Genomic DNA, 20,688 nt, shown 5'->3' with positions numbered 1-20,688 from the left:
GTGAGAACTGTTTCTGTAACCAAAACTAATGAGATCATCAGGACAAAAGCAAAAGCCAAAGCATTTTCAATTATTACTAATATTTTTCTTCCTCGAGCCAGTTTATATTTTTCCTAATTACAGCTTTGAGCTGTGGTGTGATATTTAGCAGATGCCTTCAGCACTTGGCGTGCTGATCACTTGCACGCTCCAGACTGGCAGGGGCACCTAATCTTTGAAGTCTGGAGCTCACATTCATCTTTAACCATAAAGGTCAGCCCTGCATTCCTCGCATCCCCCCAAACTCCCATTAAGTTTAATAGGAGTTTGGAGCATGCAAGGCATGCGGCATCAGGATCGCTCTCAGTCTTCCTGATATTGCCAGTGAGGCATGTACACAATTTCTAAACTTAGCTAATTAATTGCACCATACAGTGAAGGCAGAAGGCTGTCACAGGGCTTTTTAGTTGTTTCTTTTATTACAAGAAAGTTACAACAAATGTTCAACAGATTTACTGGGAACATCATGTTTTACAGATACTTCCATGCTGTGTTTCAGGATATCATGTCAGCTGTGCTGCACTACGTATGAGGTATCTGGCAAACTAAACAAGCATAAACATGCAACCACAAACATGTGCCTAGGACTAGACTAAAAACAGATGTTTCCAGGAAATGTAAAAGATGTTTGGCATGTTTTAAGCTTATACTTTCAGCTTGTCTCCATTTGAATAAGTCCCATATTAATAAAAACAAAATGACAAGACCTCTTCTTGCAAATGACTGATTGATTAATGGAAGTGCTTCTGAATCACGTGAGCTTTGTTAGGTTAGATTATTTCTTCCCAATAAAAAGATGGATTGTTCCTGCTTGACATTTACCATGGCAGGAGCTGAGGCAGTTCTACGTGCGGGTTTACTTTTTAACCCCCAGAACTAATACAGTTGTGTTGTGGCTCCTGAAAATCGTGCAAGGTTTGCTATGGCCACTGTATATCACAAGCCAAACACATACAGTGACAGGTTTCCTTAGAGCAGGACAGATGAGATAATGTCCTGTTCTCTCTATACACATATATATTGCATTCAGATGTATGTGGACTAAAAGATTGCTTGGGAAATGGGGAAGGAGTTGGCCATTTCATGTACGTGTGGCTTCTAGGCACCTGACATCTCAAACTGTCTCATGGTTGTTCCTGCCTTTTCTTGATTGCATTTGAATGAGTTCCTTAAAGTTCCAGCCAATGTTATTTCTTGAGGAGAGTGGGTATGGCTCTCAGATGGAAGAGTTTGCATCCAGAGTGCACAAAATGTGCAGGAAATAAAGTAGTTCTCTCACTGGTTCACACGGAAAGGCGACCTGCCAAAGATCACACAGAGCTTAATATAGAATTAAAACCCAGACACAGATAATCCTGGTCCCAATTTATGATTATCCCCCCACTCATTCCTTAAAAAAGAGAAACTTCTTAAAAAGAGAAATGGGAAGATCTCCAAATCAAACTGGGACACATCAGCTTACCCCCATAATCTTGTCCCACAGGTCTTCTGGAAAGGCTGGCCTGAACCTAATGCCACTTAGGAGTTCAGTGGGGAGAGTGCTCTATGCACTTGAAACTCCTGGAGTTCTTCCTTTTTCTGCTTAAAGATTTTTTTTCCTCCTAACACCAGGTTTCCATAAAAAGGTGTGTGGGGCAAAGGCTTCTGTAGACACCACGTTCTCAGGCTGAAACAGAAAATGGTAGAACAGTACATACATGGGAGGATGCAGAGCTTTTCATTGCTCCCTCCTTCTGGCTCCAAAAAAGCATACATTACACCCACCTTTTACTGACTGGTATTATATAGATGACAATAATAGACTCCAGAATTTGGAGAATTGCATCACAAGTTATCATACTTCAGGACTTCTCACATTCCCATTTCCACAGCATTCCTGTTTCCATTTGTTTGCTGCAGCTGTAACTGGAAATAATTAGTGCTGGTCTTAATGTCAGGATAATGGATTATTTGGAAATGGTTGGTACATTTTATGGCGACAGCATTGTTTTGCAATTTCAGAGCTTCTTCCTTTGAATATGTAAAAGTAATTTCAGCTTTTGCTACCCGAGGTGATAAAAAGCTAATAATAACACTGCAGCATCTACTGTAATTTAAGAGCCTGTTCCACCAAGTTGCACCTAGCTTTAATTTTCTTATGAAGCTGTCAGGCAAACCCAAGCCCGTGATCGAAGGGAAATTTATCACACAACTGAGCTCTAACGTGGAGAGTAACTGCAGGTGCTGACCAGTTCACTTCAGACCTGCATTATAAGTGTCATTACATCCATGATGAGGCATTCAAAACCAAGGCATTAATTTGCTATCGTAGATGCTGACAGTCTGTCTTCTCAAAGCACAGTGTTTGCATGAAAGTCTGGAAAGAAATGGACAGGTCTGACTTGATGTAATTAATGTGGGGAAAGCAGAAATAAACAATCTCTACTTCTTTTGTCTCCCGAAATAGCTGGGTTGAAAGTTCTCTCTAGCAGCTCATGGTTAAAACTGATGGAAATGTGTCCAGAATCCCCACTTTGTTAAGGGCACGGTGGATTGATGAGCACGGATTCTCTGCTGTCAGTGCCCCACTCCATTAGAAACCAGGCTGCTGTAATTAACATTTACAGGACTGGTCTGGCAAATCTCTCTGCTTTGTTTTTATTCAGCATCCCCTCACAGGGGCTGTACCCCTGTCTGGTGAGAGGATCTGTAGCCTCAGAGGCACGCAGGCTGTTGGGCAGTCACAAGTGTAGTGCCTGACGAGCAGAGGTCCAGTCATTTACAATCACAGAGAAAGGACTGAGCTCAAATCAGATCAAAGAGAACGACAAAAAAGGAAGGAGGTTTCTATCAAGTAGCTGAATGAGTTCATCCCTTGGCAGGACAGTAATGAACAGATTAAAGCAGACCATGCTGATAGCGCTCACTAGAGAGCAATAGCATGCAAATACACCAATAAATAGTTTTATCTTTGACAATCCCTAGCAGTAGCAAACTGCAAATCATTTGGCCTAGGAAGGGGGAACTGACAGCTTGGGTGCCAGTATGACTTTAACTTCTGTCTGATGACCCGGTAATAGCATAAAAAAATCATAATTGCATTGTTTTGCCCCGGTATCTTTACTGACTCCAGTTAAGGTGTACTTCAACATACGATTCACTGAATGCATTTGAAAGGCGTAATCAGACCTCACTATAGGGGAGGTTTCCTGTTCCTAAATTAGATGTCAGTGACAGTTTTGGTTCTCCCTGTCATCCTAGGCTGGTCTCTCTGAGGAACAGTATTGATCCATAGAAGTATTTATGAGTAGCTCGGTGCCATCGGAGTGGCACATGCATTACTGAGCAGCAATCTGCGGTTACATCTCGGAGGTGAAGATAATCCTGTATGCTCTAAACAGCGAGGTCAAGTCATTTTCTTTATGTGTTTTGTTTGTACTGTCAAGATGTGAATTTAGCAGCAGTTAACACAGATAAGAGTTCAGCTAAGGAAGTGGACTCAATCCCCTGGACTAACTGAGCTGTAATCACGGGGCCTGGAGGAAACTCTGAGCCATCTTCACTGACCCCAGCAGACCCTGTCCTCAGCAAGAGTCCCGAAAGGCTGCTCAGAAAGGCTGCTTTGGCAGTCAGCTGCCTTCACTAAGCACCCGTTTTGGCAGGATTTGAATATTCTCACTGAGAGCCTGGATGAGGGAACAGCACAGTAGCTACTGCAGTGGCTGTATCACCATCGTGGTGCAGTGGTAAATAAACAGCATAGAACAATATTTATATGCCAGTGTCCAAAGGTCATCACATTGTCAGGCTGAGGTTAACTGAAGCCTTCAGAGAGTTTAACCACTCCATTTCTGGAAAGGAGAGAGGGACTGATGGTGAAAGGAAGTTTCTAGCAATGGCGAAAGCTTCTAGTTGGGAACCATAAAGCCTTTAAAACGCAGAAGGTAAATAGGAGAACAAACCAAAGCTGTGGGGTTTGGTTGGTTGGTTTTATGAAGTCATGCTCTGGAGGCTGGATTCATGGGTGCTGAACATCTGGGTTTTTCTGTGTTGAGACTGAAGTTTCATTTCTGTGCTAGTCTTCACACTAACACTTTTTTCTTTCCTAGCATGATCAGTACTTTTTGCCTTTTGAATGTCAGTAGTAGACTGAACATAACCATCTCTGACTCAGAGAAAAAAGATTTAAGAGGAAAAACTCATTTAACTCAGAGTCTCTCAGCCAAAATCATGGAGTGAGTAAGCAACAGGAACTCTGAGGAAACTGTAATAAAACATGAAATCTTTATACTGCTGAAATTTGTGCCTTAAAAACTAAATACAGGATTGAAAACGATTTTGAACGGAATTGAAAGTTAAGCTATTTTTGTTTATTTTTTAGAAAGGAGAAAACAGAGCATTTTAAATAAAATGCCAATTTTGCACAATTAGATCCCAAATTAGAATTGGCTATGAATAGCATCAGAAGATCCTCTGCTGTGAAGACAGAGAGAGAATTCAGAATGTAGTCCTTCCCCTGGAAAGGATGAAGGCAGAATTTTCTAATGTATTATTTAACGCTTGTTATGTAGTGCATTAAGCACTCACTGAGAGGAAAGCTTTTAAAAACCAGCAGTCTCTCTGATATCATTAAATCTTACCTTAGATTTTTGGTTAAGTCAATAGTTAGGAAATAAACGAATTAATACATTTCAGTCTGCCCGATTTATAGACGCCAATCAAGTTACAATGCTGGACATGGCCAGCTGAAAGAGGGGAATAGATTTACCTGAGTGAGGTCTTAATTTAATCAGCTGGCCCCAGAGAGCTGAAGTCAGCAGGCTGGGTTGATATAAGAGGCAGCAGAGAAATAGTGCCTTTACTGCAGTTGCAAAGGAGAGTGACAGTGATGGAAAGGACTCTAGGCAGTGTCAGAACACACCTATTTCCATGATTTATTCTTAATTTACTTTAATGACAGTCTGAAGGTTGTCCATTTTTCTTTAAATGTCCTCAGAATACTGATATTTTCTAAACATTTAGAGCATGCTTTTTCTCCCCCTCCTTTCTGTGAGCTCCATTGCAAGTTGGAATCAAAGAGGAGATATGCCTGCACTTTGCCATAAGGAATTTTGAGCACAATGTCAGACTACCCTTTCCCCAAAGTATTCCTTGCCAGCTGGTGTCCCTTCACTGCAGTCACTCTTGAGTCAGGTGTAGGAATCACACGTTCCTCCAGGATTAATGTTGATATTATGGTAAAATGGAGGAATTCATTGTATTTCTCTTACAGTTTATTCTGGCAAAAGAACAATGTGTGCTTTCCCAATACAATAGCTCATTTTTAGTATCAAGTGAATTTATTGATGGTTGTTCAGAACTACTGACGTGCAGACAATGATCTCAGATTGCATTTACATTTCTGGAATACTTTCCATCTTTCCAGTTTCTGCCAGGAACTTGCTTCTGTGATTCAGAGTTTTCATTTTAAGATTGGACTGCTGTTTCATCTGCATTACAAATCTATGCCTTTTGCTTTCTTTTTTATGTGCACTGCATTCATTAGTATCGCAAATCCTTTAAACTTGGACCTGAATGTTTATTGTTAATTATAAATTCTTCCAGGTAGGCATTTTTTCTTTCCAAGCACTCAGGTATGCTTTTACAGATTGACTATAAAATCATCATCCCTTCAGCAGGTGAAATAGTCTGGTTGGTTGGTTGGTTGGTTGGTTGGTTGGTTTTTTCTCCACAATGCCAGTGAGAGGGTTTAAGGGCAATATGGTCTCAGTAATATTTGCAAATGGCTTGGAAATGTCTTCATAACCAAAGATTTATTATTTTCTCTCTTTTAAAAAAATCCATGTTTTTGCAATAAAGAGCTACTCCTACTTTCTTCGGAATCCAATTCTTTATATAAAAATACATGGAATTGCCTCAAAATGCATCTGAAGGGAGAAGCCTTCCAGTGCTTAAAGGAGACAAAAAAAGGAGGGAGAGTGACCCTTTACACAGGAGACACTGAAAAGGACAAGGGGTAATGATTTTACATGAAAAGGTGAGAGATTTAGTTTAGATACTTGGAAGAAGTTCTTTACTCAGAGGGTGGAGAGGCCCTGGCATAGGTTGCCCAGAGAAGCTGTGGATGCCCCATCCATGAAAGTGTTCAAGACCAGGTTGGGCAGGGCTTGGAGCAGCCTAGGATAGTGTAAGGTGTTCCTGCCCATGGAGCAGTGGAACAAGGTGGTCTTTTAGGTCCCTTCCAACCCAAACCAGTCTGAGATTCTATTAAGTCAATATCCAATCTCCTGCAGCAAACCACCAACCTGAAGGGTGTTTCACTGTGACATGTTACAAAATCACTCAATCCTAAAACCGTGTTTTAAAGCATGAGCTGGTTCCCATCCCAGGTGAAACTGAAGGTGCTTTCTGTGAGAGAAGATCATGTTCTGAGCCCAGCCACTGCAATGCAGAATACCTATTATTCTGCTCAGGCTGTGTCTGCAAGTAGCCAAGGGGAGCCAGGCAGGCAGAGAAGGCTTTTTGTGTGGAACAGTGGGTGCTGAGGACAGAGTAGCCATGCTGAGCCCAACTAAAACATTAGTGCAAGTGCCTCATCAGTCTCCATACATGTTTCAGTTACTCAGTGTGAGTGTACAACAATGGAAAGAACTTAAAGCTCTATTTAAAAGATGTGTGATTAATCTCATGTTTACTTTCATGTTTTCAGATATACTCAAGGACAAGAAAACCCATCCAGAAAACAGAAATGAACCAAAACCAACCGTGAAAAAGATTGACACCACAACCACCACAAGCACTGTCAAGTCATCCTCCAAACACAGTGTAACTGGAAATGGGAGCAGTCCAGCCCTGAGTCCCTCCCTTGCTGTTCTGGCAGCACTAGCAGTTCTGTGGCACTGTCCCCTGTAGCTGTATTGCCCTGCAGATGCTGTGCTAGTGCTCCTGTTCACTGTCATTTATACCTGCAGCCTTACCTGACTGGAAACAAATGGAAATGGCTCTCTCACTGATGTGATATGTTAGAATAAATAAGAAGTGATATGCTGGAGTTGGCAGATACCAAGTGTCATCACTTAACAATGTCTGAAGATAGCCTTTGGCAAAGCCCATCCAAGGTACAGCAAGGATGATCACAAGGGTCTGAATAGCTTAAGTTATGGGGTAGAAATAATTGAAAACACAGAAATTGTGTATGTGTGTGTTAACTGTTTTTATCAATTTCATTTGCTAGAATCTGACTGGCTGTTGTTTATTTGTTTAGTTTTTCTGATAAGTTATATGAATGGTCACTCTTCAAATTCAAGGCAATCCATACTTTGGTTTTTTTAGTGAACAGCTAACAAGCTGTGCTACAGTTCATAGAATCATAGAATGTTATGGGGTTGGAATAGACCTTAAAGTTCAGCTAGTCCCAACCCCCCTGCCATGGGCAGGGACACCTCCCACCAGAGCAGGTACCAGGTTGCTCCCCTGTACAGTGAAGTGCTCTCTACCAGCCTGATCAAATTCCTGAGCGGTCAAGAAGATCAAAGCATGTTTGAAACTTCTTTTCGCTCTTACTGTTTAGATTGTAGGAAGCAACATAAAAACATGTGGTGTGTCTAATATATCAGTATAGTTGCCTTAACTGTGGAAAAAAATAGAACCACTTTGTTTACTGAGGGACATAGATAGTGAGTTTCCCTGCCCCACAAAATGTCATTACCAGATGCTTAAGCATATGCTCAAGGCTTATTGGATGAATGTCCAGCAAAGGGAAACATAAACATAATAATGTTTTATCCACTTGAATGCAGCTCTGTACAGAAAAAAAAAGAAAGATAATTCGCTTCAAACTTACTTTGCCTATGAGATGTTACACAGAAACCAACTTAAGTTTTCCATAAAGGTCCCAGAGATATGAATTATTGGGCACTCCCATTAGACACTAACTAGATTTTGTGATTTTGTGCATTATGGATCTCTGAAACCAACTGTTTCATAAACTGTGTATTATTTAATTACATTTAATGTTTAAAATTTTGTATCACGTTAGGTGTAAATGTAAAACATTCTGAAATCTAGAACATTCTCTGTTATGCTTCATCTTGATTGCTACCCTAGAAAATGTCAAATGTGCATTATATTACAAGGCTATTTTTTTTAAATCAACGATACATTGATGCATTTTAACTTTTTGGATGAAAAAGTACTATAATAACTTCTAATGGGTTAAGAGTTAATGTGTGTTTTCCAACAACAGTTTACAGTGCCATTGAATATATGTGTACAAACACAACTGTATGAATACAGTGATTAATATGATAAATATATGAAACATTAGAATTGTTATATTTACTACATTTCATAACTATTACAACTGTTTAATGGCCATTTTCATGTTGCAGACTATTATTATGTACAGTTTTGTAAGATTTAATGTAAAACACTTGACTTTGGTTTTTTGTAAAACATCTCTTTGATACTTGGCGTTACACAGTCACTGAGATTACTCAAAAGAAGAGCCCTGTATCTCACTAACCAGCTTCAGGCATTTTATTGGCAGCTTTGATTTTAAAAGCCTGACTCAAAGAAGGTGCCATGGGCCAGTATTACTGCTGGATGTCATCACACAGGAGGTGACAAGAGCCCAGAACAAGCAGACAGTAAGTGAACAAAGGCTCACTACACTTGCACATTTCCAGACAACTATTAGTGAACATGTCTAATTATGTTTGCAAAGGTGGGGCTTGAGTTTAATTTCCAGTTTTGGCTCCTAGATCATATTTACGACATAAAGGTATGATCAGAGCTACGGACTCACCCAGCTGCAAAGGCAGCGTCTCTAAAGTGACAGCAGCTAAGTTTTCTAAAAGATAATTCAATCTTAATGTTGAAACAGGGAGATAAGGAGATACTTACATTAATATCAAGTATTTTATATTTTAAATCTGATTTTTCACAATGGTAAGGATATTAATATCCCTAAGGAGTGCTTCCCAGTCCGATCAGTGAAAATCGGTTTTCCCACAAGTATTTAAATGGCTGTCCTGTGTTTTCCAGGGTTTGTAAGCTGCACCAATCTATGAAACCATAATTAAAAATGCTGCTTCTTGTATTCATTTTCAGTGCCCTTTGGAAAAGTGCTGTTTTACCTGAGGAGGTGTGCAGGTCCTGTCATTTGTACAGTGGAAGGACTCTGTAATGCCTGGCAGTCTTAGAGAATCCTGCACTCTGATGGCTGCGTCAGACAGGCAGCTCTGTGCGCACACACAGAAACGTACACTGGGTGCTCACACTCACCACCTGCCCCTCAGCTCACACCAATCACTCTGGCTTCACTGGAGCAATTCATGTCTGATGCTTGGCAGCCTGACTCCTGATTTAGTGTTCTCACGCTTAACAATGCTTTGTCATCATTCAGGCAAGTGCATCCAGTCCACACACTGAAGTCTCCGTCGGGATTCCTATGGATAGAGGTTTCAGGGCTGGGCTCTGATCCTGCCAGATGTCAGCTGTGCAGTTTGGAGATTTCAGATTTTTCTCACCTGCAGAGAGGGAACTTGAAGGCCCAGAGCCAGGTGTGTTTCTGAGGTCTGTTCTGTAAAAGGTTTTAGCAGCAATCCCGCCAGCCGCATGTTCAGCTGTAGCAGAGGGAGCTGCAGATGCCCTGCAGGAGGCAAGTATGCAATAATTCACCCGGGGGGTTATTTGTTGTTGCTAAATGTCATAATTCTTCCAAACAGAAACCTCTGAAAAATCAAGTGTTGGAATTTGGGGACTGCTCAGCAAATATTTGTATTCATCTCTCAAACTAAACAAGACAGCCCTTTAAAAATTTCTGTAACAAAACACAACAAGTCCAAATCATGGGGTGAGATAGAATCAACTCATTTCATTGGATTCAACCAATATTTTGATAGACAAAAACTGTTGCAGAATGAGGCAAGAGGGCTCTACATCAGTTAATACATTTTCATGCAAAACCACTTGTACACTGTAAGAAGAGTTCTGGTCAAATCAGCGTGAAATATGTTCACAATGAGCATCAAAAATGGTGCCATTTTAAAAGGCAGTGCATTTTATTTTTACTGGTGGTTTATGATACTTTTTTTCCTCAGGATCAGTTGCATTTACATATACAAAAAAGAATGTTTTCCATCAAGCAAACCATCTATACCAGCAAAGGCAAAACCAATTGGCTGTGTCAGATAAAGGAAGCATTCATTTTCAGATGAAAAAGATACCTGTTTTACAAAGTCTTAATTTGTTATCCAGGACACTGTAATTACAATGTAATTACAAATGTCTACATTCAAAATACTTTGGAACTTGTGTATGTAATCTCAGTGTAAAATAAGGTACCAGTCTAAGAGCATTGCTGTAGCCTTGCCTAACAGTTATGAATTGTATTTAGCCACTGCTTTCTGATTGTTTATTGTTTTGCTATGACTTTCTTTGAATATTTTGCTGTGCCCACTTTTGTGAATGCCAGCATTGGAAAGTAACTGCTGTTACACATTTGTGAGTAAAATCAATGTACAATTTTCTGTTGGTAGTGATGCAGGCTTTTTACCAAATAAGACAAAGCTGCCATGGGGATAGTGTCAGTTCTTAGTGTTTCACTGCTCTTCAGGCTGTGTGTTCCTGTAGGAGGCTCAGGATGTCTGTGTGTCCCCAGTCCCCTTCCTGGCTACGAAAGCACCAGGGAAAGGGTGAGTGTGGGTGGGCAGAGGCGTGTGTGGCTGCAGGGTGCCAGGGCCTGGCAGCCTCCAGCTGGCTTCTCTGGGGCCCTGAGCCCAATGTTCTCAGCTAATTTCAAGCAGCTTTTACACCTCTCCAAATCATCTCTTGGAGACTGGCCAGGCAAAGAGCAGCAGAGAATCAAGAGACTGCACTTTCAGACAACTTCACAGCCACCTGCTAGGAATTGGACTTTTTTTGCAGTTTAGATGCTTTACACAGTCTGGCCTCTCGCACTTTTTTCTGGCTTGCATATTGCCAGTGCTGTGCCCTGGCTTCTAGTGCAACTTTGTCATTGCATAAGGAACTGTGATTCTGATCTCTCAGTAATGAACCTTTTGAGGTAAAAATGTCTGTCAGAGCTTGATAAGGGAACACAAATAATACTGTCCAGCTGCATTGACTTTAGAAGCTCTGTGCATGGGTATCTGGCTGTGAGATTCACATCTCTCTGATCTCTTAAATCAGATCTGTATTTAAAACAGCTCTATTCCCTTTTGGTACCAAGACTGCAACATATATAATAATTTTAAATTTGACTCTCTAATCCTGTATGAGTCCTCTCAATGTTGTCCCAAAGGATGTTGTGCACAGATTTGATTTTCATGTTAGTCAAGCCTTTTTGCCCATATTTACTGAGATATTCAGTATTGCACATTATTAGGTTTAGGCAAGGTCTGTTTAAGTGAAAGGAGATGAAGCACACATTGAAGTGAGATACTGAGTAGGACAAAAAATCCAGAAAGTTCCTACGTTCCTGAATGGAACCCTTCACATTGAACAGTTTACAGTCAAAATTTCCTAGCTAGCGTGGTGTCAGAGGGATTTCAGCTTTTTATTGGAAATCAATAAACAGTCTACCCATTTTTAAGTGGAAATCAGTTGATGTACAATGCTTTCCTCATGTCTCCTCACGTGCTCAAGTTTAGCTCTGTAGGAGACATTCCCTATCTTGCACATTGAGCATCACAGCTTTGTAAGTGCTTAAGGTTACAACTGGCCATAAGTACAAAGCATTTATTTTCATTTATAGCATTTTACTACTTTCGGTGCTTCTTGTAATGACATATGGCATATGTGTCAGTGAAAAGTGAAACATCTTACAGTCAATGTCAGAATCAAAAAGAACACAGTTATGTCTTCCATTGCCTCAGAAGTCTAGAATTATTCTCAATACTGAATTATCTTCTGTTTTCCACTGTCACTCTCTAAATAACTACATTTGAATTGTATTAAATATTAAGCCACCAAAAAAAAAAAAAATACTGGCCGAGAGATGGTAATAAATAGAGAATAAATTCAGAAAAAGATCCTGGACTTAAAACAGAGGATACTCCTAGGAAACAAACCACTCATGGACTAGAACAATTTTTCAAGTCCCTCTCCCTTCTCCAGGTTTATCACCATTCCACCTTCATACAGCACAGTAAGAAGCGTGCATGCAGGAAGCTGGTACTGAATTCAGCAAGTGAATTAAAACTATTGCATAGTAATATTTCCAAGTATCTTGCTTGCAGTGGATGTCCTTTTGCTGTTTGCAAGGAATGCATTCCAACTGCAACTGCTTCAGTCCTTACTCAGGAAGCAGCTGCAGTTGCTGCAGCTTTCAGAAGAGGCTGCTGGACACAGACCATGATGCAATATTTTTGTGTCACTCCATGTCACTGAGATCAAACTCAGTCCTTGAAATAAACTGGTTTAGGCATTCTGGTCATTATCAACACTACAATGATTTCCCCCAGTGGAAATCCTGTAATACCCTTTCAGGAGAAGGGCACATCAAAGGCCACTGATGGTCTCACGATGTGCTTGAAGTACTTCATTAAATAGCTGCTAACAGCCACGTTGGTCTCTTTTTTTCCATGCAGAAAGTACTATTACCACCTTGCAAAATTATGCTGTTTGCACTTAATAATTTCAATTAATCTTTAGTAAATTACCCAGTACTTTGTAATTATAATATTTGCAGTTAATTTAGTGCCATCCTGAAAATAATTAGTTGCATAGTGTAAGCAATTAATATTTATTCAGGGATTTTTTCTCTTGCAGGGGATATATAAATTATCCTCGGTGGCCTTTCTGTACACCTAATTAGCACCTGTTTGAATTATACTACAGGCTATGGACATTTCATTTGAAAAATAAATGCACTGCTGGTTTTGTGAACTCCTTGCAAATACACAGTTGTAAAAATTACTTTTCAAGGGAATGCAAAAGCACATTTTCATACATCTTCTGGTTTATGAGCTGGGCTAGGCTTTTAGGCTATTGCACCTAAAATAGTTACTGACATTTTAAATGCAGTTAAAATGGAAGAAGTCTGATACCACTTTCCCATAATTAAGTACAGTATCCCAGATTTGTAGCCTGTTTTAATCAGTAGTGAAAAAGGAAAGCAGTAAAACTTCAAGAATATCAATACTAGTGTAATTTTTGTATTTCTGTATATGCATATACAGTTCAGAAGTTTTACTAATCAGGCTATCAAAAGCCCTGCTGTGCTGGAGTGTTGAGGACACTGGGTTAAACTTGTGGAAATTAAACCAGATTGCTTCAATCTTGTAAGGAAGCTTCTAGGTAAATAGTAATTTTCTATTTAAATGCACAGAATATTGAGAAAAATAATTTGATTTTTCTAAAAAGGAAATTGAAAAAAATGTTTATACTCTCCACAAATACAAAATTGAGAAATCAAAAAATAAGAGACTTTTCTGGAGGTATGAATTGTTGGAACAGACTTTTCAGCTCCTATTAATCAGTGCAGTTCCTTTGATTTCAGTTTAACAATGTAAATTTACCCAGACCTACGTATCTAGCCCAAGAATGGCAATTCCTGCCCATCATTTTGCAGGTACAGAAAATCAAGAGTAACTGCAGAGATTACAAAATTTTCTTAAGTTTTGCATTGTCCCAGCCACTGATCAGACAGTATGTCATGCCTGAAAAAACAAATCTGGAAGATATGGGATGCCGCAAGTCTTCTGGCATTTTCCCTTTCCAGGGGCACAGCAGGGGCCTTTTCCAGAAGCAGTTGGTTCAACACCTTGTAGCTGGGCTACAAGGAGATTATTTATTCTGTGAGTGTCTCCTAGGGTAGAAATTCTTTCTCAGAGGTCTGCTGATATAGATCAGGCTTTGAGGCAGATGAAGTTTGATTTTCCTATTTCATGTTAAAACAGGATCCTAAACTGGTCTCAAAAACTAAGAGACACTTGTTGGAGAAGACTGATGGTGGCTTTGATGTCTTCAGGGAAGCTTACACAGCAGAGAGGGCAAGCAGCCGTGTTCTGCCTCAGCTGAAGCTTGTGTGGCTTTGCATTCAGTTCCAGGTAAATTACCCAGGAGTTTCCAGATTAGCAAAATGACAAATTCCTGAGTTACTGCAGCCCAGTGTTCTATAGAGAAGAAATGAAATTTCCTCCTAAGCAGAAACAAACTTTATTCTGTATTGTGCTAAACATCCAACTTGGAAGGACACCAAAGCAGGATGTTAGGCCTCCCAAAGACACAGATCCCCCCCTGAGTGGGGATGGGTTTGGTGCAAGAGTCAGAGTTTACCTGGTTGTCATGGAAGAGCACATCTACCCTTTGGTTCTGTTTTGGGGCTGGAAAAAAGCTAAGGTTTATGGCTCACAGGTGAAAAGCCATGTATAGGCAAAAGCTGTAGACCAGTCCACAAAACAGTGAAGAAAGCAGGCATTCAGTGGGGGGCTCACTGAAAAAATGAGAAGATGCATTTTACTGACTTAATTGAGCTTTTGCATTAGGGACAGGCAACAGGGTTGAAACCTCCTCCCGAAACCCTGCAGCTGCAAATGGGAGCAGGCTATTGGAGCAGCAATACTACAGAAAGTGTTTATTGTATCCCACTTATTCTATGGAGCCATATTGGAATACAAATGGAAGCCAGAACACTAAACCTTACAGTTTGTGTTGCATAATACAACTACTTACTGTACTTTGGTATCCAAACTAACACAGCATGAATGTTTACACTACACTGGCATAGAAATTCTAGTAAAATATGTGCTTTGCCATTTAGCTTTTTAAATAACTAGTTTATGGCCTCCTAGTCTGTTTTAGTTCATTTTACTTTACAGGAATTAATAGGCTGCTCCATTTGTATCTTGCATTAGTTGCATCTTGGGTATTTTAAGTTCCAAAATAGATTGGTTTTGCCTTAAGCTGTATTCAAGCTCTAATACATATTTCTGTTTCCCAAGCATGTGTTTTATTTGCAGTATATCTGCTTATATTTTTATTGCATAAATTTGTCAGTTTTCTTCAGTTTGTTTTCAGCATTGAATACAATAAAGGCAATTTAAAGAAACAGTCTGAAAACAATGTCTTAAAAGACGAACAAGGCTACTTTGAAAAGGTAAACAGGGTGCTTTGTAAAGGACAGTGAACTGTGATTTGGAATAACAATAAATACTCCAATACAGCAGGAAATTGTCATTGTCTATTAAAATTTCTGTTCTTTTTCTCGGAATGATTTTCATCATCAGTGATGTAAGTTACAGAGCTTATAAAATTTTAAATATCTTTTAATCTGTTCAGATGATGCTTTGACTAAAGGATGCAGACCTTGGGAACTGCTGAGGAACTCTTAGTATTTTGGCCACAGTCTGGCAAGGAAAGGTCTGTTTCTTCAGCACATAACTATGTTATTGTTCTTCTTCCTTTCTTGGAATAAACACAGTGAGGTGTAAAGGTACCTGCTCTCCTGGGAGCTCTCAATACCCCTGAAGAGATGCAATACTTGCAGTGGTCTCCTGGGTAAAAGCCACACACCTCTCACAACAGGTAGGACTTCTCCAAAAAACTTCCATTCCTACATAGATCTGAGTTCTCTATTGACCAAGTTCTTACAATCACTGTGTGCCCTATTAAAAGCCTTTTCCCCGCCAGTGTACTAGACAAGGGAACTCCCCTCTCTTAGTGTTCTCATCACTTGTCAGTTACAAACTTTGCAGTTTTCCTTCATTTGAGGTGGGGAAAAACCAAATCTTTTTTTTTTTTTTTTTTCCCAGATGCCTCTACCTTAAGTGACACAGCAGAGACCTTTGCTCTTACAAGCATTTCTTAAAGCTCGTTTCCATGAGCTTCTCTTCACTGCTCTGTCAAAACAGCTGGGGTTTTTTCCTGATTAGAAGTTGGTGGGAAAGGTTTTTTCTCTTTTCCTTCCTGTTCTGGTACTATTGGTTGAAGACTGTAGGACAGACCACTGAAGTACAATCATGAAAAAAATGTTCCTTGACTGTGTTTACATGACTGTGTGCCTCCTGTCTACCTACCCATTTTTTTCTTAACTCTATTTGTTTTTTGATTCCATAATGATTTGCGTGTTGCCTCCTAAAGCATCCATGACTCCAGCTGTCCCTGATTCTTCCAAAATGTTTCCTATTTGAGGTCCAGGAATTGCATACAACTCATCCCACCATGTATGGAGAGTGCTTTTTGCTAATACATTCGGTTTTGACCCAGCTCCAAAGATAATAGCCAACAGCTCTTCTCTGCTGATGCTAAGGGGATGCTTGTTCTCTGAAGTGCTGCCTCATAAAAGCCTTTTAAGGATTTCACATTCATCCTCTAATTAAGCAGGTGTCTAAATCTGCAAAGCTGCTTCATTCTGAAATCCAACCTGCCTCCGCTTCAAAAGATGTTGTTTCTTTTCCCAGAGATGCTTAAAAAGTGCTTCTTTGACACTTCAAATTTGTAGGGTTCTTTAAAGGCTTTGCTTCTCACCTGATTCAGTAAGTATTTTCCAAAAATACACAGAATACATTAGATCTGATGAGGTGCCTCAAGGACATTCTTTAATAGTGGCACTGGAGTTCATATCTTGGACTGAAGATCTTTAATTGAAGTGAGTAACTGGCTCTTCTGCTTAGCCTAATGACATGTGGTTGCAACTGTATTCATGTTTCTCCCATCAGGAATCTAAATCTTTCCTCTTTAGTTTTTTTTGTTCTTGTTGTTGTTGTTTGGTTTTAGTTATGAGCAATATATCAGTTTGGCTTTGAAACATCTAGAATTTGTCCTACCCAAACCCTGGGTAAAGAAGAATGCATTTAGCCTACCTTGTCCCAGGGGTTCCAATGTGGAACAGCTCCAAATACAACCATTGACTTACCAGAATGATGTTTTCCCTTATGATACTGAGAGAGGCACTGTGACTTCAGTGTAGGAAGTCTTCCTACACTTCAGTTTTACATCTGAAAATAAACAGTCTTTTTTTGGAAAGAACGCCTGTGAAGTCATGATTAACTCAGGATCCAACATGAACTACCACCATCCTAAAAGAGCAAACTGAAAATGCTCCTGCTTGTGTAAGAAAAAGACAGGTTTTATTTGCATTTATTATGTCCTCAAGGAGATTCAGAATTAACTTTAGAAGAAACAAGGAATTCCAAAGGAAGAGAAACCCATGTCCTACACCTACAGGATTATGTCCTGTAACCACAGATTACTACTTTCCCATCTTGCATATTTTCAAGAAAACAACATATGGATTAAAGGAATTTGCCAGAGCAAGCAGAAGGAGATTACACCAGATGTGTGAGCCCTGTTCACTCACAGTGGTTACTCAAGTGTTTTCTTGTGCATTTTTGGCTCTCTAGTCACTGATCCAAGGTAACATCTAGAACCTGAAAACCTCCAGAGAAGACAGAAGACTCAATCCTTATGGTGTTGCCTGCCCTTGTCCCACAGGCACTGTACTGTGATTCCTAGGGGGTAAGGACACAGGGTACCTCTCACAGCAGGACCCCATGCTTTTCCCCAGAGCTCATGGTGGGTCCCACATCATGCTGCTGTTCCTTTTTTTAAGGTACATGCAGACAACGTTATGAATGCTCCACAGGTAGTCCACAGGGCATGAAGAAAGGGAGAAGAGTTGATGCAGATCTTCCTCCACCCAAGAGCAGGAAGGAATGAATTATGCATGAGACAACCCTTCAGTTTCAGAGCTATCCTTTAAAAACTAAAGGCAAGTTTTTTTCCATGACTCATTATTCGTTGATTCAAGCGAGTGCTGGGGCAGCAGGAGGCTGCTCCCTTATCCTATTGCACAAACTGTTACGGTGCCTGCCCTCTTTTCTCAGCCAGCAGTGGGTAGACTTTCTAGCTGCAAAAGCAACATTTTTCATTACAGAGTAACTTGGTCTGCAGAACTAGAAAGTATCCTGGTCCTACTGGGTCTAAAATGTGAACTACCTCAGATCTTTTTGGAATTAGAAACTTCTAAGAGTGGCAGTGGCTTTGCTTTTTCCTGGAAAGTATCTATGATATGCACACACCTGGTATGCACTGCTGTGTTTCTCTGAGGTGAGGTCACAGTTCAGCACTTGTCTTTCTCAGTTCCACCTTAAATTGGATGTAAAATTCTTGAGACACATTTGGTGCATCAATTTCCTCAGGGCATTTCTTTAATTTAAGGAAAGGTGCAGAAACTCCAATTAACCTCAGATGAAGCGCCCCATAGTTCATTGTCTGTCTGGGAAAATGAACCTCAGGGAACAGCACTCTTACCTTGCAAGTGCATGTCAGAACCACAATGAGAACTCATGGTTTTGGCTCCTACTCTGGCATGTAACCTATTAGAACAGTGTGAACAAACAAGTTCATTAACCTCCCAGAGCCTTAAGTTTTTTCCTATGCAAAGAAGAAATTATATTTGTCATGGGTGCAATCTGGAAAAAAAAAAATCAACACAAATTGAGATCATCAGCATGTGCTAACTGACTACACAGTGGTAACTACCCTGACCTTTTCTTACAGGCAGAACAGGAATTCTTAGGGGTAAATGGACTAGTAAATACTGACTTTTTGATGTTACTCACAGGATAATATTCCTACCCACATATAGGCAACTAAGAGTAGCAGCTTGTTTTGTCTGAACAGGCAGTCAAAAGCACAAGGCTGTACTTGCCAAGAGCAAAATGAGCTAATAGGAATATGATTCCTCCTGTGCAATGCTCCCTGCTAACTCCAGATCACTCATCCCTGGGCAAAGCAGAACCTACAAATGTGCTCCATCCTTACAGAAACACATGGCAGCACATGCAACAACAGCAAGATTCAAATCTGTATTGGCTGAAAAACCTGTCAAGTCACCTGCTTTGCCCCAGTAAACAGCTACAGTCAAAACTGAGGGCCCCAAAACTATTTTACTAATACTGGAGTAAAAGGTGGCCCCAAGATGATGCAGAGCACACCTATAGGGTCATTCTCCCTTTACCTTTTTTCCATGCTGGCAGCCAGGAGACATCTCCAGCCCTGCTATTACTCAGTACTCAGCTCTGCCTCAGAAATTAGGTTTGTCTTGCAGGTGGGCAGATCAGCAGGAGTCTTGCACTATTACCAATTTCTTTTTCCATATATAGACAACTAGCTGTGCAGAAACACCTGTGTGTACCTGCAAGTTTCTTTGGGTCCTTTTGTAAGAAAAGCTGCTTCATCCAATAGACTCCAGAGGGTTGGCTCACACGGAAATTTCAAAAGGAAAAAAGTATTAAATTTAAAAATAATAATGCCACTAAAACAAGTGGAATATCCCTCTCAGTGAAAGAGCTAATTAGACACGCCTGAGCTTCCCATTTTAGGCAGTCCCTTGGGGTTTGTTTCTGGGCACGCCTCTTGCTGCTCCGACAGCAGAGGACCGTGGGATCTCACAGAAGGTACGACAAGAGACAGTCGTGCTCACTGCTGCCTGTTTTCTTCTCCTGAAAAACAACACAGCAATCACTTCAGGCCATGATTTAAACAGCCAAAAGCACAAACCACTGTGGAACATTTCATACTGGCCAGCTACAGAGGGCACTCCTCTGTGGATACCTAAGCTTGTAGTCCTCAACATGTCTGGGGCTTATTCTAGGGAGAAATACAAAACAGAGTATTTCTGCTAGCATTTCTGGGGAGCCAGACTTGGGGCATGAGGCTGCAGAAAATGTGAAAGTGGCTGAATTACAGACTCTGGTTTAGATATAAAAGGGCTTAATTAATCATTTCCTGAGAACAAAACAAGGCAGTGATATAATAATTGATTTCAAGGTGCTTCACTTTAATGATGCTAGAAGATGGTGCTTTGTGTTGTCACATGAGCAAAGGTCAGTGAACTGTCAGCCCTCATTACTTGGGCAGATGTCTTTCTGTGAACTCCCAAATGACTTCATGGTATACAGAAATGACTACATGTCTTTAATGGTTATCTTCAGAAATCAATAAGCATAAAGTTTAGAAAGAAGGCAAATCAGTAAATGGAAGGAATCATAATTAAAAGGTGCAAAAAAATGCAAAGCTTAAAAAGAACACCAAAAAAAGCACAACTCAGAGAGTCCCATGAGAGAAGAGTTAAAGAGTTAAGCATCACCTTTCCTGAGTGAACTGGTGGCTCATCTCTGTCTAAAATACCCTGTCTCAGAAAAGATACCCTGTCTCAGAAAAGAAAGTAGAAAAGACAAAGGTATGAGGAAAGTTCAAAAAACTTGCAAACTCACAAAGGAGAATAATGGAATCAGTCATGCATGGTGTATATTTCATCTACCTGCAGGATTTATTCACTTCATGCTCTGAATTTGCTCTAACCATGGATCCAGAGTCCCCAACATCCTTATTCCACCCCATGCAGGGCACATTTTCCTGAACAATTGCAAAACCCCAAGCTGGTTTTGATATCCCTTTTGCTTTGTAAACATTTCCATTTCCATTTATCATGTTGAACTGCCTACCATCATACTCCTAGATCCAAGCTGTCTTCCTGAACGTATTTTTTTTTCTCATATTCATTGTTAGAATATCAACAGATATTCGTTAACCTTTTGCATGCTATTTACTAATCATTCTATCTTTACAATATCCTCTTACTAAAATAATCACTCTAAATCTCTTTTTCAGTTCCACTCCAAGAGGAGATTTCCTTCTGCCTCTTACCAGTATTTAGCA

General features: G+C 40.2%; 1 protein-coding gene across 4 annotated transcripts in view; it reads left to right on the top strand.

Annotated features, from left to right (window-relative positions):
• Positions 1-15,190, top strand: part of LOC116448664 (glypican-5-like) — a 338,454-nt gene extending 323,264 nt beyond the window's left edge. For 3 of the 4 annotated variants that reach the window (XM_032119434.1, XM_032119433.1, XM_032119431.1), the window contains one exon: positions 6,728-15,190. In XM_032119434.1, the coding sequence (XP_031975325.1) occupies positions 6,728-6,930 (203 nt within the window). In that variant the 3' untranslated portion in view covers positions 6,931-15,190. Of the gene's footprint in view, positions 1-5,877; positions 6,056-6,727 lie in introns of all 4 variants that reach the window. The other variant, XM_032119432.1, reaches the window with a different exon arrangement.
• Positions 15,191-20,688: the final 5,498 nt, after the last annotated feature.

The sequence above is a fragment of the Corvus moneduloides genome, chromosome 10 (assembly GCF_009650955.1).
Source record: "Corvus moneduloides isolate bCorMon1 chromosome 10, bCorMon1.pri, whole genome shotgun sequence".
In the NCBI taxonomy this organism is placed as follows: Eukaryota; Metazoa; Chordata; class Aves; order Passeriformes; family Corvidae; genus Corvus; species Corvus moneduloides.
Note: the sequence above shows the minus strand (reverse complement) of the source record. Positions and strands in the feature narration are given on the sequence as shown.